This window comes from Micropterus salmoides, unplaced genomic scaffold, assembly GCF_014851395.1.
Source record: "Micropterus salmoides isolate LMB-PRFRI ecotype aquatic unplaced genomic scaffold, ASM1485139v1 Ms_hic_scaffold_3, whole genome shotgun sequence".
NCBI lineage: Eukaryota > Metazoa > Chordata > Actinopteri > Centrarchiformes > Centrarchidae > Micropterus > Micropterus salmoides.
The window spans coordinates 26,648,177-26,674,279 of NW_024042261.1; the positions used below are offsets into that span (position 1 = coordinate 26,648,177).

General features: G+C 41.5%; 1 protein-coding gene across 1 annotated transcript; it reads right to left on the reverse strand.

The window, feature by feature from the left end:
- Positions 1-5,944: 5,944 nt before the first annotated feature.
- Positions 5,945-9,883, reverse strand: LOC119882358 (extracellular calcium-sensing receptor-like). The gene is made up of 6 exons (XM_038692372.1): positions 9,690-9,883; positions 9,176-9,473; positions 8,215-9,009; positions 7,831-8,058; positions 7,543-7,666; positions 5,945-6,849 (listed from the first exon to the last, which is right to left on the reverse strand). The coding sequence occupies exons 1-6, from the start codon at positions 9,863-9,865 to the stop codon at positions 5,945-5,947; spliced, it is 2,526 nt and encodes an 841-aa protein (XP_038548300.1). The 5' UTR covers positions 9,866-9,883.
- Between the last annotated feature and the right edge of the window lie 16,220 nt (positions 9,884-26,103).

Consider the following 26,103-nt stretch of genomic DNA (forward strand, 5'->3'; position numbering starts at 1 on the left):
AAAGCTTAACTACATGTTTTCAGTGTAAACTTGATGGTTACAGTTTTTAAACTCAAGAGACAATTTAGATGTAAGCATGACAGCAAAGAATTCGTTTATACCATTACATGGTGATAGATATTTGGCGCTCATCGTCGGTGTAAGCCGAGTTTTAAACACTTGTGTGTTATACCTTTTCTGTCCCCTTGGTGGAGCTCGGGTCGTACGAGAAAACAGTAGACATTCAACTTTGAGATTTACCACTTGCTAGGAACTGGGAAGCTGGTTACACACAAGCGTGTGGATGAATGTTTTAGTAGGAAATTGTATATGAAACGTTTAACTAAAGCATTAGTTAATACTATACAGACAGTGATTACTAGGGAATAACAGGGAGACAAAACAAAAAGAGGAGGTTAGGGAACTCTTCAAGATTACTTTCTTATGGTTCTCCTAGTTTTCAAACATCACTAAAAGAATAGAACAGGGTCATTGCTACTAACTAAGAAGCAAACGCCACTACTCACTTAGCAAGGGTCATTATTTAAACAGAACGAACACAGTTTATAATGGAACCTTTGTTGATTCGAGAAAAAGAGGGGTTGTTAGGGCCTTCTCTTTTGCATTCCTGGCTTATCACATTTGCACATCGGCTAGAGAGAGGAGGGAGTGGTGTTTTAAGGCTCAGCGTTCTGAGGGAAAAAGAGTCAGGTTGAGGCCGGACGGGTGGTACTTTTGATGTCCGGAGGTGATCTGTGGAGAGAGAGGGGTCGGACAGGCCCTTTGCTGTCCTGATAAGTGTCTCCAGTGACACCTTTACGGTGAGAGAGGTTACTAAGGCTCTTTGAATACACAATCCTTAAGCAATGTCATCTCTGCAGATCCTTACCAAACATCAGGCGATGTCTCTGGTCTTTGCATGTAAAAAGGCCAACTCCAGGGGAGGAAAACTCCCCCCTTTCTGGCACTATCTGACCTCACCTCCCTTTTTGATTGAGGCTGGTTGATTCCACAACAGGGTCTTCAAAATAACGACGACTTTGGAACACTATGCAGTAACTAAGGCAAACAAACTCTACATTCTGTGGTCAAGTTGATGTCCTTTAGTTATGAAACTAATAGCTTAAACTCTAAGCTCAACTTAGAACTTGCATCCGTTCATTTTCCTTACTACATTAGTCATATTCTTTCCACAATAGCCGAACCAAATTCACATTGAACCCTATTACTTATATTATATTATAACTATCTCCCTTTGATTCCATTCTTTTTGTTGTTTTAGTCATTGTTGTTTATTTCCTTGATATCCATTTACCCTCACTTGTATTCATTTTAGTTGATCACAGGAACGTGTCTGTTACTTGTAATTACCCAAGTCTACCCAGGTCAATGCACTCATCCTCAGATTTGAGACTGACTGATTTATTAAACTGATTAAAAATAAATGAAAAATTATGAACTAACTGATCACTAGTAATAATTGTTTTTTTTGTATGTAATTATTAAGCTGTACCCAAGGAGTCCTAAAAGCCTTGAGCGGACAGCTAATTTTTAGGTGGTGTCCCCCGTTTGAACGAATGTTAATGTTATAAAGTTTCCCCAATATTATTATTCAGAATGTCATTAAAAAAGTGTAGGTTCACTACGTTTAAGTAAAGGAAATATTGTACTATATTTAAAGACAATTAGTTATTTACTGTTAATTGTAGCTGGATGGTGAAGTGGCACTTTTGTAGCTCTATGAACATGTCCGGGGTTAAAATCCCGCTCCTAAAGCTGCTAATGGCTTTTTAGGAGCAATAAGCAGGTCATTAAAACTCAAAAAGATACAACGATGAGATCTCACCTGTTATTTCCATTTTCTCCTATTGTAATCTCAATTCATTATCCATTTGTCTTACAAGTCTCCAAAACTCAATCTCTCCATAACTCGTATTTGCTCCTAAAGGGCTTTTAGGAGCAACAATTCAGATTGATTTCATCTCAAAGAGATAAACTGATGAGATCTTGTAAAATTTTTCTTATTGTTATCTCAAGTCTATATCCATGTGTCTTATTTAAAGGCCGATCGCTGTGCTGTTCACACTACACAACTTGCTGTCTTGTGATGGGAGTCTTGAAGTCCTTCGGTGACACATTACACGAGCTGACAGCGGCTGTGGCACCCGACACTCGTCTCCAAACAACGTTTTGTCAAAAAAACACACGTGAAATGTGAAACGGGAAATGACGCGACCTACACATGAAACAGTTGTTGTTTGATATTGTAAAGATAGCAGTTATAAAGACAAAGAATATGGGTGAAAGAATGGATTAGCACACACAGGTAGAAGGGATTGTCTGAGCTACAGAGAGAGCTAGAGGTGAGTAAAAAGTGTTTTACGGTGAAAAAGTAGCTGCCTGCTCTGCCAGCTGCCTGCTCTTATGGCTGGATGTGAATGTCGAGTCGGCAGACGTCGGCGAAGTGGCAGTGATGTGTCGGGGAGCCACTCTGATGCGTTGTTGAATAGTTCACACGTATCCACTGGCAACCGCCGATCAACCGCTGATTTACTCCCGATCACAGCCTGACGGTCTAGGCTTAAGTCTCAAAAACTCAGTCTGTCCTTATCTCATCTTTTCTCTTCTAAGAAGCAACAATTCAGATTTAAAGGGGCTATAAGTTTTTGATTTTAATAAATCAAATTTTCATTGCCTTATTGTCAACAGGCTCAAAACTCACTTAGAAATGAAGCACACGTCTGTTTCCTCCGTTGCTTGCCACCAGCCACTATTCTGTTTTAATGTGAGGTCTCCGGTTCGGATTCAGCCCTGTGCGCTCTCCCGAGCCTCTCTCAGACTACAGCAACAACACGGAAGCTAACGACATGCTGTCCACTAACACCATAAAACAACCGGCTCACAGCAAACACAGGCTCCACGTAAGGATACAAAACAACAATAAAGGTTTATGTGCTGAAGCCCATCAGACCAAACGGGTTTAGATGATGTCGAGTAAGAACAAAGTGAGCATAAGTAAAGCTGGAGAAACACAGAGAAAGTCACTTTTAACATTACTTCACCAACTCATGCCACCCATGTTACTATCCTGTGTACCCCTGTTGATTTAGCCTGCAAGAAAGGATGTAACGGCTAAACCAAATGTGGAGCGATTTGTTTACTAATGTTAGCCTATAGTGAAAAGCAGCAGGCGAGCTAACGATGTAGCGCCTCGGCTAAATGCAGTAAATGTAACGTTATCATGTAACATGCATGGATTATGGATTGCCTTTTTTTGTGAGTATTGAGCCCATATGCGGCTGACTGCGCTGAATGAAAGGTACGGTGCCGGTGTTGATCTGCCTCTGAGATGGGAACATCGAAGTAATAGAGCCTGAACAATGTCTGGAGAAAAGCCACAGCCTGCATTCTGGTGTTCCTGTGTTTATTGTGGTATTTCTGTATGAAAGTGGTTGTATTTCGGATTATGCTCGCTCATGATTTCAAGCGAGCACGAGTACAAGCACACACCTTGTTGCAATCTTAGAGCCGCTCCGCTAGTGGCCGCTGGAAACTCCATAATGCCCCTTTAAGTGACCTCAAAAAGATATACAATTAAGATATTTACATAGATACTGTTCAGGTCAATATTTGACCCAGCAGTCAAAGTGGAGGCTAAAAGTGGTCAGAAATGTCAAATAAAGTGTGTCTATGTCAGAGCACGTTGAGTGTGTGTCTTCAGGGATCAGAATAAAAACATAGTAATCATTTTCTTTCTAGGCTGCTGCTAGGGGAAAGAGGAAGATGTGCCAGGTCTGCAAGTCATCTGATGACATATAGACGAGCATGACCTGTGTAAAATGTGCAAAATTCATCTGCACAAAGCACACTGTGATGACATGTCCCTCATGTGCTGTGTAGATGCACATACATGCACCTTGTTCATTTCCGCCTAGTCATTTTTGTTTTGTATTTCTGGTTCTACATCGTGTTTACTATCACAACGGGATGACATGTCACTTGTGTGCTGAGGAGACTCACAGACGCACATACACATGCACCGTTTTCACGTCGATTATTTTGTTGTATTGTTATTTTGTTAATTTCTGGATCAAAAACAGTGCTTAAATAAAGTTTACGTTCAATACAAATCCTCATGACTCATTTGAGGAGGCTTGTGCTAATTTATCAATACTCCATAAAAATTAAAAAGTAAAATTAAAAAAAGTTAAAAATCTATTTCATGTACACCCATTGTATTTTATATTGATGTCTTTCCAAAGTACTTTAAAAAAAGGTTTTAACATGCATTTTTTATTAAAAACAAGTGAATTATCCTCATTGAACCACAATCTGTCGGAGGTAAAGAACACAGTTGCACTAAATATTGATTGAAATGATTGGTAACAGAGTTAATAATGAGATATAAACAATATTGAATGGGATTTTTTTTCTGGGACACTTTCGGTCAAATTGACCCAGGAACATCATTGCTGATTCATTCTGAAAACGAACATAACAGTAGGGTTAAGTCCAATTTTAACTCTTCTGTTCTGCTCACTCTGTTTTGGTCTCCACCAACTCTTTAGCTTTTACATGCTCTACTATGCTCACCAGCTAGTTGCTAACTTTGTTAGTGTGACATCTGGGTCTTGGCAGGTGGCCTTCAGTGGATATTAGCTAAATACAGCCTGTTGCGGCTGAGTGTGGTGAAAGTGAATCAAAGCTGTAAAGTTATGGGCTGTAACAGACTTTTTGTCTATGAAATTGTGGATTTTATTCTTTGATTACAATTTCATAAATTGTATTGAATGTATTTATTTGAACTAAATCATATCTATATTGGTTGATATGATTGCATATTACATTGTCTTAAATGCCGTCATTAATCACAAATCATGTCACAAATACATTATATAGTGGAAAAATACTACAGTAGTCCAATATATGTCTTCAATAAAATAAACATAAATGTCTAAGAAATTCCTTGAGCACAGCAACAACAATCAGGTGCTGGTAGATAGCAGGATGTCTATGAAAAATCAAAAAACTAACTACCCCACACTGGTCTGACTTTACTATCTTTATTGTGAGCAACGCATTTCACCCATTGCAGGTGGGTTTTTCCTTCAGAGAAAGTTAAGATACTGAATGTCCTACCCTCCCCATTAGGGATATATACTAAAGGGAGGAACGTCAGGCTATTTTACCTTTATGATATTGTCTTGTTGTAATTCCTGTAACTTGTGTATGTTTAATTCTTAAAGTGGATATATTTATATACCATATATTGTAATGTTTGTTGATCTGTTTGCATGTTGCCGACCAGCTTGGCAATATGGACTAGAGCAAGAGTTTAAGAGTGGTGAGTTTTTAATCTGTAACAAAAATGTCTTTCACCCATAATGTTTTAACTGAGCTCTGTCTCTACATCACTGTAACAATTTTAAATCCATTGACTGCCTGGAGGGTAGCTAGTATTTGGAATGGAGAGGAGAGGTGTGTGCTGGAGCTCAATGTTTTTGAGGGCGTGTCAGACTAGTCACTTGTGACATCACAAGAAAGGGAAGTAAAGACTGGACTACAAACGAGCTGTTTTCAGGTAGTTCAGAGCAGAGTTTTCTGTAGGAGATTAGAACTTTTTGATCTGTTTGGATAATAAGCACATTCTTTCCGTTTATATTATAATGCTTTGTAGGATGTTAATTTTATAGGTGTCATGGAAAACATGGATTGTGCTGGTCACATGACCTGCACAAGGTCTACTTAACACACCTGTGAGTGCTTTTGCAATTTCACTATGTGAGCCTGAGGAAGCAATGGGTGAAACGCGTTGCTCACAATAAAGATAGTAAAGTCAGACCAGTGGTTTGTTTTTTGATTAAACATAAATGTCTATTTGACAGTCCGGTAAACAAAGCAATACAAAAATTGTAATGGATGTAGAATGCCTTTGCCACCCTATCATTTTATGATTTCAAAAGGATTATAGTGCCCCCTTCCCCATCATATTCTTTTTTGTATTCTTCTGCGGTTTCAGTAAAATAATATAACATTTTGGAATAAAAATACAAATAAGAAGTCCAAAACTTGAAGCCAGAATAGCAAATATCTCCACAGCAACACTGAACTTCCCAGGAGAACTGACATACGCTGGGATAAAAGTGATCCATACTGCACAGAATATCAGCATGCTAAATGTTATAAATTTGGCTTCGTTGAAATTATCAGGCAGTTTCCGAGCCAGAAAAGCAAGAATAAAACACAAAATGGCCAGAAGTCCTATGTAACCAAGTACAGCCCAAAAGCCTACAGCTGAGCCCAGAGCACACTCTAAGATGATTTTGTCCTTGAACTTCTTAAAATTCTTAAATGGAAAAGGAGGAGAAATTGTTAGCCAGAGGATACATATGATGACTTGTATGAGAGTGAAGCCCAGAACACTGAGTTTCTGCTGTGCAGGCCCAAACCATTTCATCACATTACTACCTGGAAGTGTGGCCCTGAAGGCCATTAACACCACTATTGTTTTCCCCAGAACACAAGAGATACAGAGGACAAACGTGATGCCAAATGCTGTGTGTCGCAGCATGCAGGACCACTCAGAGGGCCGACCGATGAACGTTAGAGAACACAGGAAACACAGGGTCAAGGAGAAAAGCAGCAGGAAACTCAGCTCAGTGTTATTGGCCCTGACAATAGGAGTCTGCCTGTAGTGGAAGAAAATAATTGCCACAACAGCAGTCATACATGTTCCAAATAGGGAGGCAGCAGTGAGCAGTGCTCCCATAATCTCTTCATATGACAAAAACTCTGCCTCCTTATTTACACAGGCATCTCTTCTCTCATTTGACCAAAATTCAGGATGGCATCTCACACAGGTGATGGAATCTGAAAATTATTAAAGCAAGTGTTAAACTAGTTCAGTACATTTGTCTTTTTTTGTGTCTATGTTGCATCTTTTCTGCCTACAAAACAGACAATACAAGATAAAATTATGCTATTATGATTACCACATATTAAATGGATAACATTATGACAGCTATTTTCATTAAATATCTGAATCTTAAAGATACAGTATAATCTATAAAATTTCTATCTTAATACCTAAGCATTATACATTTTGTTTCTTGAAAGGTATCATGCTGTTGTGTTTTTCAAATGTAAATGTTCAATCTTGTAGCGGAGCTTTAATGTAATTCACTTTCAATGCATTATTGCATTGATGTTAAGGGGGAGGAGATGAGGAAAATACTGTCTTTTTGCAGTTTGAGTGAGCTGAACCTTTAATGACCATTTCATAACTTGTTACCCATAGTTTTTCCATATTTATAATATTCTTATTAAATATTATTATATTATATAATATAAAAAACACACTTGAGTTGCATAAATATTTTGCATTGGTGCTTTAACTTTGATATGCATTTCCTGTGTATACATTTCTGTATATAGACAGACTACATATTTAATATATATGCCCTATATATATAAATCTTCCATGCTTTTGGGATCAGATAAAAAAAAACTGTGCATTTTCTTAAAAATCAAATGTGAAAATTACAACTTTGTTTTGTCTTGCACCTGTAATGTTGCTAATTTCTCCCTCTGCACATTTTAAACAGTCATAGCAGCAAACAGGCTTTCCTTTCTGGAGAACCTTACGAGTTCCTGGGGGACATTTCTCACTGCAAACTGACAAAGGCACCTGCATGAACAAACCAAAAGTTTATCTTTGCAATCAATCTAATATTGGTTTTGATGCACCAAGACCAAACTTTATGATACAGTAACAACAATTAATACCTTAGTCAATTCTAAAAATCTAAATTTAATGTCATTAACATTTGCAGTTATCACATGGTAGCTTACCTGTTTTGAGTTCTGTGCCCAAATGAAAGAATTATTTTGCAGATTCAGCTGTTTGTCTGCAGGTAAAGACGCATCATGAAAACCAACTGTGACAAAGTCCACAATGCCATTTTCCTTTGGCTGCCAGTTTATAATTTCATACTTTGCTGCTGGGTCTCCTTTCTCATTAAAGTAAACCTCATCGCCGACCTTTGTTTTGAACCGAATCTTTCTTATGTGCTGTAAAATCTAAGAAGATTTGCATAAATGTAAAACATTACCTTACAAACATTGTCAACAGCATGATAAACACACTGCACAATTTATTTTTCAAAATTTAAACCTGTTTTAAAAAATATGATTTCATCGAAAAATAACAACTTAAGTCTTTGGTCTTTAACTCACCATGAATGGATCTAGCTGTGCCGTGTTGTTGCATGTTTTATTACAGTTAAGAATACTGTGAAGTGCGTGGGCCACAGCATACACACCTTTATAGACGTTGTTAAATATAGGCATGAGTGACATATCAGTGAAGCTATTTTGTACTCCAGTCAGATCTTCATGTCCAGTACATTCCTTCTGATAGCCTGCTGATGACTTTGACTGCTCGAACTTACAGCTAAATAATGCCTCCCAAAATTCTGTAAAAATTGCGTTACTAGATGAATTGAGCGGCTTCACATCCAACATGAACTCTCTCATTCCACTGACATGTGCTCTGGGGATGGCCAGGCCTATGGCACCATCCAGAATGTGATGCCTATCCATGGCTGCAGTTTGGGAATCCAAGATCCAACCCTCACTGCCTACCCACTGGTACCCAGTCAAGTTGTGTTGAGACAACGCGTGTATGACAGTATCCATATCTGAAGGGGAGATGAAAGCAACAATCACCTTGGAAGTGGAAGCCTTGATAATTTCCATTATCTTGTGTATTTTGTCTGGTGGATCTGTTTTAAATACAGATACAGAGTACTCTAAACAGATGCCCAGCTGCTGGGCAGTTTCTGTGAATGTGGCCATGCCATTATTCCCGTAATCATCATTTGTTCTAATAGCTCCAACCCAAGTCCAGCCAAAGTGCTTGACCAACTGTGCCAGGGCTCTGCTCTGGTAGTAGTCACTGGATATTGTTCTGAGGAAGGATGGGTATTTGGTTTTATCGCTGAGACAAGCACAAGTAGCAAAGTGGCTGATCTAAAAGAAAAAAATTATTGATATCCCAAGATAAAGTAAGAAAAATGTGAAATATAAAATGTTTACACAGCACACTACAATTCACTTTTGCTATGACCATCTGGAAGAATTACAGAATAATTATTTTTCACGAATATCATTTCATTTTTTTCCCTGTCTTACCCACCAGTGGGATGTGAAAGGGTCCGATGACAGTAGCTATAGCCATGGAAGGAGAGGAAGATGTGTCTCCCATAATGGCCTGCACTTGGCCAGTTCTGGTACATGGTGCCTCGGAGGATGCAGATACCACTTCATTACCATTAGCCAAAGCCAGTGCAGCCCTCACACCTCTGGCAATGGAGCCACATACATCATAGATCCTATAGCCTAGTAATATGCCAGGCAGTAGCTCTGTGCTGTTATTAATCTCCTCTATGGCAAAGAGCATGGCCTGAGCCAACTGGAACTCTCTGAAAAGCAAACTTGGTGCATAAAGTTATACATTGTTGGAATTGTAAGAAATTTGTCCTTGAAACAGAAACAATACTATAGTAAAAGAAAACATTTGATTTGTTAATACACACAACAAGGAATATTTCTGACTTTACAGTTTGATAACCTTTTTTGTATCTTTTGTGAATCATGCTCCCTTCTTCTTACATATTTTAAATATAAAAAGATTTATATTGTATATTTACCTGGTGCATTCCGTTGGCAGTGGTTTGTGCATGTAGGTATCCTGTCTATCTTTCCAGGTGCTGTGGAAAGAGAACATTCCCCCCAACATGATGTCCCCATCCTTAGATAGCTGGGGGTTCTCAGAATCACCTCTCTGCCTGCAGACCGTCTCCTCAGCCTGAGAGACAGAAGCCATCAATAACAGCTGTAAGAGTGCCCAACCCTGCTCTGGCCACCTCTGTGTGGATGTCATATTGTCGAAGAGAGCCAAACCACTCACTCTACCTTAATGTAAAACAAAACCTTGCACTGATATTTATACATTTTAGAGGAGCATGAAAAGTAATAATAGTACAGTGATGTTTTATCTGACATCACTATGAGGAGGGAGTTTCCCAAAAAGAAAACATTTAACTGTCAAAATATACAAATATGCTTTGTGTTGTACAAACGTTTTCCATGTTTTTCACATTAATAATTAAAATTTATGGAGGGTACAATTGAATTTCTAATTATACATTGAAAAATAATGCAGGATGGAGTTGATGTAAAGTTGAGAAAATTAGACTCATTAGGCTCACTGAAATGCCTCACAATAGAATAGTCTTATAAAAAAAAGTTTGTTTTATTTTTTGGGCCACTTGGGGACACTACAACAAACTGTACTACATGTTTTAATTACAGACCAACCAGACTGTATGTTAAATTTAGAGTCATGTTTGTGTCTACCTGATGAATAAGTCAAATATTTTGTCACTGTTTAGCTGTGTCACCAACTCTTTAGCTGCTAAATGCTCTACCATCTTTACTAACTTCTTCTGACATTTGGTGCTAGGCAGGTTGTGTATAGTGTGTTTTTATATTTGTTTGGCTGAATAAAGCGTGTTGCAGCTGACAGCGGTGAAAATGAATGAGCAACAGAGACAGGGTGAGGTAATGACAGTTGGAATCAAATAATATTGCGCATCTCTTAATATCCATGCTCTGAAATTATTGTAGTGATCAGCACACGCGCCTGCGTCATGTATGGTAGTGATGGCGAGAGACAACAAATCTTTAAATTTGAATTGTGCAATGAAATAGAAATATGATGTTAAAATATAATTTTCTATGTCAAGAAAGTCCACCAAGAGGGTCCAACTGCAGACCTCCGCTGTCAGGCCACTTCCGCTTCAGAACTCCTCTGTCAGGCCACCACCACTGCCGGTGACGAAAGGAAATACACGCAAAAAGAACAAAATAAAAGTGCAATTTGACAGGAAACGTATTCAAAAATATAAAGCTTCCTGCAACGTGCTTCCTGAACACGTATTCTGTCCGTGTCTGTCATTGGCGGAGCAGTCTGTCAATCCCTCTATCCAGTAAATATGACTTGTGATTGGACTGTAACAGACAGCCAAGCATTGGCCAAGAGCAGAAGGCCCTGCCTCCAGGCCTTTTTTTTAAGTTGTGGGGTTGTGAAGCTTCATTTTCGCTCAGTCTGAGTTTCAGAGTTTCAGAGCAGAGCTGCGTAATAACGCTGCCACAAATCACGTGAGTCGCAAGCTGTGTAGGTGTATCTCCGTAAAGTAGGTGTTGTAAACTCAGTTCTGAAAAAATTGTCTGCAATAGGAGTGCAAATGTAATGTAATGTAATAAAGTTTTGCCCTTTCGAGCCTCAATTTTCAGAGCTTCAAAACATTTTTTTCACACATTTACACTCCAGTTTTCAGATCACCATTTACAAGGTTTCAAATCTGGAAAACAAACTAATACACTGGGAGAACACTGACAAATTTGAAACTCTGAAAAGTTGTTCTGAAGAAGGAAAACCAAAAAACATCATGTTTGCAGAGATTATTATTTTTATTTTTTTACATTTTGCAAGCTTTCAAATCTTAGTTTTTGATCTTACAAATCTTTTTTTTATAAGATTTTGAGTTTTCCAACACTCAGTTTCAACCTTTCAGAACTTCATTTTCAGATTTGAATAAAGGCAGGATATTAATTCCATAATTCTCATGACAGATAAGTTATAAAGAAGTTTTAATGCTTTGGTGGAGAGGATCATGTCTGCTGCTGTGGCTGTAGCTGAGCTAATATCTCTAGGCAGCTGTTCACACTCATCAAGAATAGTCAATATGTTGTTAAAAAAATTGTCAATATGTTTTCAAAAAGAGCCCACTGGTATGAAAGTAACTCATAGTCTACTCAATAAGAAAAGTAAATAAGGTGGCAACAAGGTGTTGAAACATTCGTCAGAGATATTGGTTCATATTGACATGATAGCATCACGCAGTTGCTGCAGATTTGTGGGCTGCACATCCATGATGCGTATATCCCGTTCCACCAAAGTGCTTTATTGGATTGTGATCCGGTGACTGTGGAGGCTATTAGAGTACAGTGAGTCTCATTGTCATGTTCAAGAAACCAGTTTGAGATTATTTGAGCTTTGTGACATGGTGCATTATCCTGCTGGAAGAAGTCATCAGAAGATGGGTACACTGCGGTCATAAAGAGATGGACATGGTCAGCAGAAACCCTCAGTTCGGCTGTCGTGTTTAAACAATGCTCAATTGGTAATGAGGGGCCCACCGTGTGTCAATAAAATATCCCCCACAGAGTTACACACTGGTCCCAGTCAAGGATCTTTTGTTCCCCAAAACATAGATGCTCAGATTGTGTAAATGATCATGCAATTGTTTGCTCTGGGCCAGACGTTAGTGTTAGTGTCTTAGGAGACAACACCTATGGTCCAGCTGATTCTGTTGTAGTACTTCTCAGTTTATTCTCTTTTGTTAAATAAACTCTTCAAAGACAACGGTTCGTTGTAACTCAATTATTTGCTCTCCTGAGACCAAGATGGCGCCGCAGACGGCTGCCTCGGGATTACGCTCCATAGTGCTTTTTGTGTTTTTGTTAATTAACACTGTTTTCTGCTGTCCCTCTCTGGTAACTTTTACCAGAGAAGAGCTCTTAAACATTGGACTTTCAACTGCTCATACTATTCCACCGCTCTTTATTCTCTCTCCCCCACTCCAACGCCATCTTCAAACAGTCACCTTCCCCCTCTGACCTCTTACCTGCACTCAATATCTGTGAAGAGGACGTGAGCCACCTCTTCCAAAATCTGTGCGGACCAGCTGGCCCCCATCTTCACTCAGATCTTCAATAAATCAGTGGAGCTGTGTGAAGTTCCCTCCTGCTTCAAACGCTCCACAGTCATCCCAGTCCCAAAAAACCCCTCCATCTCTGGACTAAATGACTACAGGCCTGTCGCCCTGACATCTGTAGTCATGAAGTCCTTTGAAAGACTGGTGTTGGCCCACCTGAAGGACATTACAGGCCCCCTGCTGGACCCCCTGCAGTTTGCCTACAGGGCTAACAGGTCAGTGGATGATGCTGTCAACTTGGGTCTCAAATCAAATCCTGCAACACCTCAACTCTCCAGGGACATATGCTAGGATCCTGTTCGTGGACTTCAGCTCAGCGTTCAACACCATCATCCCAGACATCCTCAGCACCAAACTCACCCAGCTCACTGTGCTAGCCTCCACCTGTCAGTGGATCAAAGACTTCCTGACTGACAGGAGTCAGCAGGTGAGCACCCGGACTATCAGCACTGGCGCCCCCCTAGGGGTGTGTGCTCTCCCCACTGCTCTTCTCCCTCTACACCAACGACTGCATCTCAGGGGACCCATCTGTCAAACTCGCTAACGACACAACGGTCATTGGCCTCATCCGGGACGGTGATGAGTCGGCCTACAGACGGGAGGTTGATCAGCTGGCTCTCTGGTGCGGTCAGAACAACCTGGAGCTTAACACGCTCAAAACTGTGGAGATGATTGTGGACTTCAGGAGGAGCCCCCCCACTCTGCCCCCCATCACCATACTCCACAGCCCTGTGTCTGCTGTGGAATCCTTCAGGTTTCTGGGATCCACTATATCCCAGGACCTGAAGTGGGAGCCCAACACTGACACTATCATCAAGAAGGCCCAGCAGAGGACGTACTTCCTGCGTCAGCTCAGGAAGCTCAACCTGCCCAAGGAGCTGCTTATCCAGTTCTACACAGCCATCATCCAGTCTGTTCTCTGCACCTCCATCGCTGTCTGGTTTGGATCTGCCACCAAAAAGGACAAGGACAGACTACAACGTACAGTCAGGACTGCAGAAAAAATAATCGGTGCCAACCTGCCCTCCATTCAGGACTTATACATTTCCACAGTCAAGAAACGGGCAGGAAACATCACTGCAGATCCATCTCACCCCGGACACAACCTGTTCCAGCTCCTCCCCTCTGGTAGGCGCTACAGAGCACTGTACGCCAAAACCAACAGAATCAGGAACAGTTTCTTCCCACAAGCCATCACTCTGATGAACAGCTGATTTCTGACTCACAATGTCAGGAACAATTCCTGTGCAATAACCCAGTAACTCTGTCTCTAATCAGCACCTGTTTACTGGTTTCCACTTATTATTTATTTATTCACTGTTCTCTATTTCAGTGCTGTTCATACTATGTTCATACTATGTCATATTGTATATACTGTATACCAATACGTATACCTCAGGTCATAAGGTCATAGGTCTTATTTATTTTTTCCAGCATCCTTTGCACTGTGCTCCATCACACTGTGTACATGTGTACATGTATGCATGTATGTGTATGTGTACCTGTATATCATATCCACCTTCAACATGTACATAATGAGAATAGTTTACTCTTGCATCCTTTGCACTCTGATTACTGCACTATTTATCAATATGTCTGTATTGTTTTGTTCATAGTGTGTATATTAGTGTTGTCTATTCTGTAGTTTGTGTCTGATTTTATTTTATTATTATTATATTATTATTTTATTATTCTATAAGTAAGCACATTGTGAGCAATGTACAATCCTGAGTCAAATTCCTCGTATGTGTACACATACCTGGCAATAAAACTGATTCTGATTCAACCTTTCACCAGGAATACAATTTCCACGACAATTTTGGCGACCCAGATGGGACGGACGCATGATCTGGACTTGGGTGAAGTGCAGAGGCCTACTTAGATAGTGGATTCCTCCTTGTGGGTGAGAAGCTGCATTCAACTGAGCCCTGGTCATCGCTCCGGTCCTGAACTTACACGGTGAGAAATTAGTAGATAATTGAGTGAAAAGATAAAGAGAGTGAGATTGAACAGAGTGAAGGAAGTGTCTTATATTATATATTATATCTCACGCCTGAGTGATTTACAAGACCCTCTATCTGCTTGTAAACTGACAAGTGGGTGGAGAGTGGGACTGGATCAGTGGCCTGCGGACAGACGTGTCCTGGTTTTCCCTGTGGTGTCTGGGGGTTTTTGGGGTTTCCAGCTGATAAATTAGGGTTGCAGCGCGTAGCCTCAGACTTAACCGAACTCAGTGGACCCAACTATTGCTGTGGACCCGAATACAGACTAGCTAGAGAGAGAGACAATGTAAAAAAAATAAGTGGATTGAATTTGGGTTCCCAGCAACAGGGAACTTTAGTCTACATCAATTGCGGCAACTGAAGATACATTTGGAGATGGAGGAAAGGATGGCGGCAGAGAAACACGCAGCGTTGTCCAAAAAACAGAAAAAGAAAAATCATCCATTTAAAGCAGACTGGAAAGCTTACATGGAGTGGAGGGATGAGGCAGAGGCAAGGGAGAGAAAAAGTCAGAGAAAAGAGGGTCGGGTTAAGAGCACTCAGAATAAGAAGAGGGGGGCATGAATAAGGATTTTTGGGCACAATTCACACAAGCACCAACACACATCACAATTGCCTCCTAATCCTAATGCGCAAACACAACCTAACACTTTGTATCCTTCTTTGCCTGAGGTGTACCCGGATCCCGACCTGGACTCCGCACCGCTTCCTCCTCCCTACAATCCAGCTTTGAACCAACTGCAAGATCCAAGCTGCAGGGCACGCAGGCCCGGCGCTAGTTTTCCGGGCTGAACCAGATATTGCAGACGCAATGGTTCATGTGACCAGTCCGGTTGACAATATCGATAATTTTGAGAAACAGATGGATCAGTTTGTCAGAGAGTATCGGCCCACAATGACTGAGCTAAAGTGCATGATGAGCAAAATGCTCAAGATGGACTATTACAAGATCGCATCCTACTTCACGCCAGCCGTGCAGGCGTGTCGGCTGGTAGAGGTGGTTTACAGCCATGCGGATAATGTTGATTACAGAGACGCTGTCACTGGATGAATTGCCACCTGCAAGGCTGCTTTTCCGATGCGGATGGATCTGTCAAATATCACCTCGGTGGCGCAGGAGCCGACAGAGACCTGTCAGGCTTACCTAGCCCGTCTGACAGTGGCATTCGATCTTCACAGCGGAATGACACGGGGCCAGATGGGGGCTGTTCCATTACTCCCGTATGAAGTGCATCTCATACAGCATTTCATGACCTGGTTGAGGCCAGAAATCACTGCAGCAGTAAGACGAAGATGCGTCTTTTGGAAGCGCCACTTTCAATGATATTAGACTACGCAAGACATGCGGAGGGAGAGCTTAGGGAGAGAGAAGAAAGCAGAGGGAAAGAGCAGCAGAAGAAGCTGGTGGTCACGCAGTTGTCTATGTTTAACTCCATCAACACTACAAGCCAAAAGAAAGAGTCCTCCCGTGGAGAAAACAGGGGGCCTCGCTCGAATTGGCGGAAAAGAGGGGGCCGGGGGAGAGGTTGCAAGAATGACCGGCAAAGTGTCAGCGACCCGGATGTTTGTTGGAACTGTGGGGAAACTGGACATTGGCAAGATGAATGCAAAAAAGAAAAAAAGAGGGGTTATGTGAAATCGGACTGAAATGAGGGAGTGGAGGCGGAGCGGACCCTGGGGACGGACCGGCCTGCCACACACACATCAATGGGTGAGTCTCAAACTATAACAGACTATGACAAAATAATGATGGCAATAACATACATTGAAACTAAGAAAGAAATTGATAAACTCGACCGTTAGACTTTTGAAATGTATATAGATGGAAATGAGGGATTCAGGAAGCTGCCCGAATTAGTTTTAAACAGCAGGACACCCTGTGGTGTTTTTAGTTGACTCTGGGGCCACAATATCGGTTTTGAAAAAATCGTCTTCACCCACTCCACCAAGGAGAAGTGGGCGGTTTTACTGTAGGGTCAGGAGGAATTCCAATTTCTATTTGCTGATGAAGGCATGTGCTCAGTCCTGGTACTCCTGGACCTTAGCGCTGCTTTTGACACCATTGATCACAACATCATGTTAGACAGACTGAGGCACTCGGTGGGGATCTCTGGTACTGCCCTAGAATGGTTTTCATCCTACCTGTCAAATAGGAAGTTTTGCGTGTCTGTAAACAACTATGTCTCCTTGTTCTGTCCAGTTAAATATGGTGTGCCTCAGGGGTCGGTCTTAGGACCCATTTTGTTTTCCTTGTATCTGCTTCCCCTTGGACATATTATCCATAAACATGGCATTTCTTTTCATATTTATGCTGATGACACACAAATATACTTGCCCGTCAGATCCACAGACCCTGGAATGCTGAGTTCACTTAACAACTGCCTTTGTGAAGTAAAAAAATGGATGTCAAATAATTTCCTCCAGCTGAACTCAGACAAAACAGAAATCCTGGTCATCGGGTCCCAGCAGATGGCAAATCAAATACTGCCATCTGCTGGTTCCCTAGTAAATCACATTAAGCCTGTGGCAAAGAACCTTGGTGTTTGGTTTGATAGTAATTTAAATTTCGAGCAGCACACCACAAAGATCAATCATGTTTTTATCAACTTAGAAATATATTAACTTTTAAGGACACCGAGACCATTTAACACGCCTTCATCTCATCACGCCTGGATTATTGCAACAGCCTTTTCACCTGTTTAACCCAAAAATCTATTGATCGACTCCAGACTGTCCAGAACTCAGCTGCCAGGCTTTTAAGAACAAAGAAATATGACCACATTACTCCTATTTTAGCTTCATTACACTGGCTCCCAGTATGTTTTAGAATTGACTTTAAAATTCTATTGATTACTTTTAAAGCTCTTCATGGCCTCTCGCCTTGTTATATTTCTGAACTTTTAGTCCCATACACCAGCACGTACCTTGAGATCCTCGGGCAGAGGTCTGTTGTCTGTTCCAGAGTCTCGACTGAAAACTAAAGGGGACAGAGCGTTTGCTGTCAGGGCCCCGAGGCTCTGGAACAGCCTGCTCGAGGAAATCAGGTCGGCTGAGTCAGTGAACTCTTTTAAGTCCCTTCTGAAAACATACTTTTATAGGAGAGCCTTTCCCGATCTTATCTGATTTTATTTTATCCCTTTTATTTTATTGTATTTTACTAATTTTATATTTATCTGTATTTTAGTCTTTTCAATGTTTTCATGCTTTTATCTTGTATTGTTTTGTATTATTGTCTCTTGGGTATTATTTTCTTTACACTTGTTAAAGCACTTTGTAACTTGTTTTTGAAAAGTGCTCTACAAATAAAGATTATTATTATTATTATATTATTAACTAAAGCGATATAAAAGGGTGGTTAAATACAGGGAAAATAAACAATGGCTGAACAATGAGAAATGGAGGTTCGATTGAGCAAGGTCAGTTGCCACGGTTGCGGTTGTGTGTGTGTGTGGGGGGGGCAGTTTAGGATTTCCTGCCTTTCCGATAGGCTGTTTGTAATCTCTGGTTAATTTCCCTTTTGTCAGTTTAACAGTCAGTCACCGCGTTATCAGCTTCGGAATCAAAACTGTGCCAGTTTTATGATCCGGGATAGCACTTAGAGAAAGCAACTTTTCCACCCCCTTTCTGTTGTGGTCTCTTTAGCAGTCTGTTGAAGTTGATCTTTAACCCCCCTGCTCCTCTCTGGGAAAGGAAAAGAGGAATTTGGAGTAGCTCCAAATTTATTTAATAGAAAATGCACAAATCCACACCGTTGTCCCATTACATATGTTAGACGTAAATGGTAGTGTTTAAAGCAGTTCTATCTCACACAGGCTCCACCTTCTACTGGACTCTATGGTTACTACCGTATAAATCGCGGCATCCTCACTGCTCAGCATCCTTTTTTCTTCAGACAGACAGCGAACCGCCCACTGACCTTACACCTCCACGGATAGAGTCACCGCTCCTTGAAGCTCGCCTTTGCCCATCGTGCCCTGGTCTGATCGCCAGGGTCAACACTCATCGTTTCTGCTTTGAATGCCTCTGCAGGGACCATGCCAGAGATGGCATCTGCCAACCGCCGCCCTGTGTTGACTGCTGGGTCATTCCTCTCATCTGGCGACAGCAGCGCTGGGAGCATTTTAGGCAGTGTGAGCTCTCCCTCGTCTGTGAGTAGAGCGAGGAAGACGCCGGCATGGATCCCCTCCCCGCTGAGGACCCCCTACCTTCATCTCCCCGGCTCTCCTGGATCTCTGGCAGTACGCCAAGGCATCTTGGGCAGAGTCGCTGTGCACAAGGGTGCCCTTAGTGGGTGATTGACTTACTGCGCCTACAGGGCCACACCGTAGCAACTGTTCCGTGTGTGCCCCCCCCCCGAGAAATGAGCCACTCACTCTAGCTATCTGAATCTAGGCTGCATTCCCAGCATGCTCATGTGAACCCGCTCGAGTGCGTTGTTAGCTCCCCCTCAGTGTTTGCATGCCACACAGACACATACACTACGTTGCCGGAAACTTCTCCAAGGAGATGCCACAGCGCTCACGGAGTAACTGTGACAGCAGCGACCTAGTCTGCTGTTACGACAGCACTGTCAAAGGCAATGACGTCAATGGAGCGACCAGCCGTGGACACCACAGTCCGCTCGTTTCTTTTGAGACTTCGGCCATGGTGCGTTCAACACAGCCTTTTCGATTGCGGCCCTCCTTGGGCCAAACTCCCATTTATGGAGGGTTTGGTGGCAGTGAAGGCCAAGGAAGCTTTCCAGCGTTTCATCCACAATGCTCCTCAGCTGACAGCACGTCCCCTGACTCAAGATTTAGGAGCTCCTGCTGAAGCAGGCTATTTCTGTCGTTCCTACGCACGACATGCACAAGGGTCTTTACTCCATGTACTTCCTGGTCCCAGACGATTCTTCTTCAAGCGGTCAGCAAATTGAAGCTGGGGACTGCTGTGACGGCGGTGTCAGTGATGCAGCTAGTGCTGCTCATGGCAGCAGCTCACCCGGTGGTTTCCCTGGGCTTGCTACACATTTGATGGCTACAACGTTGGTTTACCAGCCTGCATCTAGAACTCAGGAGGCACAAGTGATGCATGGTGACGCACCCCAGTCAGTACGGAGGGACCTGTGGTTCTGGGGGTCCCTTCATCGCCTGAGGGCAGGGGTACCGCTCGGCTGGATATCCTCATACGTATCGGTGTTCACGAATGCATCTCTTACCGGATGGGGAGGGACCTGCCTGGGGAGAGCAGTGGGTGGTGTGTGGCCTCCCGGGGAGAGCCGACACATCAACCGACTAGAGCTCCAGACAGTGTTTCTGCTTCTCCAGCACCTCAAAGCCCTAGTCCAGGGCAGGCACGTGCTGGTGGTGACTGACAACCACACAACAGTAGCCTATATCAACAGTCAGGGCAGTGTACGATCCGTGGCTCTGTTGACGTTGACGGAGAACCTATGGACGTGGGCTGCAACACACTTATTGTCTCTGAAAGCCCTTCACGTCCCAGGCTTGGAGAACAGGGGGCGTTCTCCAAGCCCCCAGTTCCGCCCCTCATGTCGAGTGGAGACTACACCCCGAAATAATCGAGCAGATTTGGTCTCCCTTCAGGATGGCACCTAACCCTGTTTGCCAGACGGCACAACATCTCGATCCTAACACAGGATAGCCCGCCCTTGGGCACACACACCCCAGTAAGACATGCCACTGGTCTTAGAGGCTCTGAAGTCAGACCCATATGAGCCCCTGGAGCAATCCTCCTTGAAGATGCTATCTCTCAAGACAGCTTTGTAACTAACTCTAACCTCTGACAAGCGGTGAGTGAGCTGTGTGCCAAGTCGGTTCATCTCATGCTGCTTCGTGGTGACCAAAGTGCAGTGGTGTTAAGACCGAACCCCTCCTTTGTCCCTAAGAATAAGAGCTTGTTCAGGTTGAGAATGATACATTTGCATGCCTTCCACCCCCACACCACCCTGGGCCTAGGGAGGCGAGGGTGCATTGGTTGTGTCCTGTGCACACCCTAATGCAGGGGTATTCAATTAGAATTCAAAGAGGTCCAGTTAGAGAAAATTTCCCAAAGCAAAGGTCTGGAACATCAAAACGACTACCCTGCGTTATCATTCAGTACCATAACGTATAGTTGTAACATATGTTTTTAATCAACAACGGACTGTCAAATCAAATAATATTTATATATATATAACCAATTTTATAATAAGCACTCAACACATCTTAACAAATGAACAGCTATAATGCCTCCTCTTCTCTTTCATTCCCTCTTATAGAGCTCCCACCTCCCTACATTGTCTTGTTCAGTTAGAGTCCTGAGCTCTAATTTGTCCTCTCAGCTAGCATTGGAGATCTATGAGAAAGGAAAGGAAAGCTTGCCAATGAACTCCCCAAATACAGACAGTTCATAAAGTGTCCAACCAGAGAGGGGAACACTTTGGATCACTGCTACACCACAGTAAGTAATGCCTATCACGCCGTCCCTCAAGCTCCACTGGGACACACTGACCACGCCATGGTTCCCTTGATTCCTGCATATAGACAAAAACTAAAACTGTAGTGAGGACATGAAAGCAGTGGACCAGTGAAGCTGTAGAGAACCTCCAGGCGTGTTTGGACTGCACTGACTGGGATGTTTTCAGGACTGCTACCTACAATATGGATGAGTATACATGCCATGTGCGAGCCTGCTTCAAAGCCTCCACCATCATCCCTGTCCCCAAAAAAACAAGAACCACTGGACTAAACGACTACAGACTATCTGTACCATCTTTCATTTAGTCTATAGCAACATTACCTTCACTGTCTGTACCTCTGTGTGTATATTGTGTAGGCTGCCTCCCTCCCCTCTCTCTCTTCTTACATCCCTCTCTCTTTCTCTCTCTCTCTCTCTCTCTCACCCCAACCGGTCGAGGCAGATGGCCGCCCACCCTGAGCCATGGTTCTGCTCGAGGTTTCTGCCTCTTAAAAGGAAGTTTTTCCTTGCCTCTGTCGCCTAGTGCTTGCTCTTGGTGGGAACTGTTGGGCTTCTGTAAATATCATCACAGAGTACGGTCTAGACCTGCTCTTTTATGAAAAGCGCTGTGAGATAACTGTTGTTGTGATTTGGCGCTATATAAATAAAATTGAATTGAATTGAATTGAATAGACCCATCGCCCTGACATCTATGATTATGAAGTACTTTGAGCGCCTTGTGTTGTCCCACCTAAAATCCATCACCACTGTGTTCATGTGTACTGTAACGCTTCCTGGGCACCATAACCTCCTAGGACCTCAAGTGGGAGCTAAATATCACCTCCATCACCAAGAAGGCCCAGCAGAGGATGTACTTCCTGTGGCAGCTGAAGAAGTTCAGGGACAAAGGCAGGCTGCAGCGTATCATTCACTCTGCAGAGAAGGTGATCGATTGTTACCTTCCGTCTCTTCAGGACCTGTACGCCTCCAGGACTCTGAGGCATGCAGGAAAGATTGTGGCTGACCCCTCCCAAAACCTCTTGCCACAAGAGCAGTTTCTTTCCGAGGGCAGTGGGCTTCCTCAACAAGGCCCACTGACTCTCATACCCTCCTCCCCAAACACATACACACACACACATACACGCGTACCTATCCAACAGTGCACCGTCGGAGTAAACTGCCAAGTGTGGACCTGTGTTTCCAGTCCTTTTGAAGTAAAATAAATATAATACAAAATTTACTTTTACTGTCTTTTAACATAATATTACTGCAAATTTGCTTTTTTTGGCTTTTTAAAGAAATTGCCAAGAGGGGACTTAGATCCTTAAACGATAGCTACCTATCCAAGAGGGGACCTCCATTGTTATGCAGTGGAACTGTCTGTGCTCATTCTCACCTAATGAGTGTTTTTACCTTCAAAGACTTTCTTTGTTTCTTTCAAAAATGGATAATTTAACTTTAATGTGAGCGATGTGTAAACATTTCACCGTGATCCAAACTTTAATCACTTTAACTGAAAATAAATAAACTTTAAACTTTAATTCAGAAGTAACTTTGCTGCATGCATTGATATCAAGCACTACAGTATTACCAACAAAAATTACTTGATCTAGGTTTCAAATACCGTTTAAATAATAATAAAATATCTTATTACACTAGTGCACTTATTTTAACTTTCTCTTAGGGGAATTCATATTCTTCTGTGTGGGATGGTCATTTTTATGACCTGTGTGGAATGGTGATGTATGCATTTTAAAGAGTTACTTTGTATTTGCTCTTAATAACTGAATCTTAGACTGGTTTTGAATCACACATCCACTACACTCTGTTAAGGCTATTTGGATATCTTTAGGGGCTAAAGTCATTTATGAATATAATGAGGTCAGACAACAGATAATGAGTTATCCTTTTTCTAATAAGGATAATTTGACATTCAAACTATAGCATGTATGACAAACGAAAGCAAAAACAATAATACTTATGAGAAAAATATAATCTCAATTAAGCAGTCTGTTGACACATGATTTGATAATATGCTTTTGAAACAAAACTTAAAGGCTCAGCAATAGTAGATTTTCTAACTAGTATTAAGCTTCAGACTGTAAGATAAAAGGCTACCCAAATAAATTGATGTCCTGATGGGTTTTCATCAGGAATGCATGGTATTTTCATGTTTGCATTAGGCCTACAGAAAAAAGGTCCACACTTGTATGGCATTTAATGACATGAATCCACTGTTGGTTGCTACATAACAACACATGTCCCCTCTTAGATAGTATGGAGCAACAGTCACACTCCAACATCCAGCATCAATAATTATTCCGCATGATTTGTTATGTTTTTGTAATGAAATATAAAGTCTCAGCTTTAATGGATGGCTTAAACATTTTCACTCTTGACACTGTATTATAATGAAGGGCTGCCCACAAGTTTAGGGAGTCATAAGTAAAACTTTACCAACTTAAACCTTCAAGAGCCTGAAGTTTGATCCTCCACCTGAGAAGCTGCTGTCCTTTGCTAAGAAATGTGTAACCCACATTACCCATGAGAAAAAGACTATTACCGATGACATGACATCCAGAGGCAAAGTCGATCCCTTGTTGAAGTGTGGAATGAAAATGCTGGTTTAGTTACAGACTTGCAAGCTTCGATGTACCTGTGTACTTTATGGACAAGCCCTAATATAAAGGGCTACCCAAATTAATTCATGAAGCATTAATGTCCTGATGAGTTTTCATCAGGAATGCATAATATTTACTGGTCCGCATTGCCTACAGAAAAAAAGGTCCACACTTGTATGGCATAAAATGACAGGAGTCCACTGTTGGTTGCTACATAACGACACATGTCCCCTCTTAGATAGTATGGAGCAACAGTCACACTCCAACATCATTAAATATTCCTCAAGCATGATTTGTTATTATTGTTTTGTAATGAAATATGATGTCTCAGCTTTAGTTGATGGCTTAACCATTTTCAATCTTGACACTGCATCAAAATGAAGGGCTGCCCACAAGTCAGGAGAGTCATAAGTACTTTAAGATAAATAAATAAAAAGTAGGAACAACATGGTCAGCAGCAAGATACTTTGTATTAATTTTTTATTAATTGCTAAAAACATATTTATTAAGTTTTACTAGACCTTTGAAATGGTTTAGCCCCCAAATCTTCCAAATATGATATTGACCAATTAGGACATGATTTTAATCAATTTTACAATGTACTTGTTTCTTTAATCTATATTTATAGGTGTGCATTTTGTTTGTTGATTTGCATTACAGAAATGTCCACTGTTGGCTGGTATATAATGACACAAGTTCCCTCTTAGATAGCATGAATCGACACTCACACTGCAACATGGATGAGTAAAAAAGAAATGTATGATTCTTAAAAGAAAATTATAATGTAACCTAAATAGAATCTTTAGTTATACTTGTAAATAAGGTCTATTGTTATGTAACAAGTAATAGTTTCCAAATAACTCTCAATTAAGTCTTTTCCAACTCATAATATGTTCTTCATTCAAAAGTATTGCTCATAACTAGTTCACTGGTATTTGACGCTTATTGACCCACACACATTCCCTATTCTGAACTTGCCTCCTTTCTCCAAACAAAACATTAAAGCAAAAAACTTTACCAACTTAAAAATTCAAGAGCCTGAAGTTTGATCCTCCACCTGAGAAGCTGCTGTCCTTTGCTAAGAAATGTGTAACCCACATTACCCATGACAAAAAGACTATTACCGATGACACATTAAATGACAGGAATCCACTGTTGCTACATAGGGCACATGTCCCCTCTTAGATCCTATGGAGCAACAGTCACACTCCAACATCATTAAATATTCCTCAAGCATGATAAATAAATTTAAATTAGGAAGTAAATGGTCAGCAGGAAGATTCTTAATGTTCTTTTTTTATTTGCTAAAAACAGATTTATTATGAACTTTCACCAGCCCTTTGAAAGGATTTAGCCCCCCAATTTTCCCAGTATATTGACCAATTATGACAATCACAGGATTTCAATCAATTTTACAATGTACATGTATCTTTAATCTATATGTAACGGAATGCATTTTGTTTGTTGTTTTGCATTACAAAAATGTCCACTGTTGGCTGGTACATAATGACACAAGTTCCCTCTTAGATAGCATGGATTGACACTCACACTCCAGCATGAATAAATAAAAAAGAAATTGATAATTTCTAAGAGAAACTTATAATTTAAACTAAATATAATCTGTAGCTACTTGGGGTTTGAAGAGACACTAAGTTTACAAGACTAGGCGAGACACAATATTGGGTGCAAGTGTGAAATGTTAAGTAGTTCAAGTTCAAAGGCCTAACGATCATCATTGGTCGCAAGAAACCCTCCCCCACACTGCAGACAATCAGACACAGATTCTCACTGCAGACAATCAGACACACGTTCACACCCCTCACCTGCTCCAGGTCACCTCTCAGAGACCGCACTCACACTTTCTCCAGGATTTTGTATTTAGCTTAACTCTGCATTGGATGCTAATTCATAACACAGTTTCCTACAACCACAAAAAGAAAACGGTAGAAATATATGTAGAACATATGTTTAGTAAAAGTGCCCAAACACCCAATTCTAATAAAAATCTGATGATGGTACAGCCAAAGAGAGAAAATAAATACAGGAGAGAGGAGATGCATGCTAATAAGCCACAGGTTTGATTAGAACTGGGCCACTGCAGTAAGAACTCATTTGTGTATGGTGCACATGCTCCTGAAGACACACGCTCATAAACTGAAAGTTTCTTGCTCTCTTCTCTCTTAACTTTGACCCTCAATTTACTGTATACTGCACTATAAT

What these genes read in the sequence shown, in the direction of transcription:
- LOC119882358 (XM_038692372.1), bottom strand. Translation starts at nt 9,865, where the DNA reads ATGGCTTCTGTCTCTCAGGCTGAGGAGACGGTCTGCAGGCAGAGAGGT. An exon ending in CACAGCTAGATCCATTCATG is followed by an intron (nt 8,059 to 8,214) that starts GTGAGTTAAAGA and finishes AAATCTTCTTAG; the next exon opens with ATTTTACAGCACATAAGAAA. An exon ending in GGGCACAGAACTCAAAACAG is followed by an intron (nt 7,667 to 7,830) that starts GTAAGCTACCAT and finishes TTGTTCATGCAG; the next exon opens with GTGCCTTTGTCAGTTTGCAG.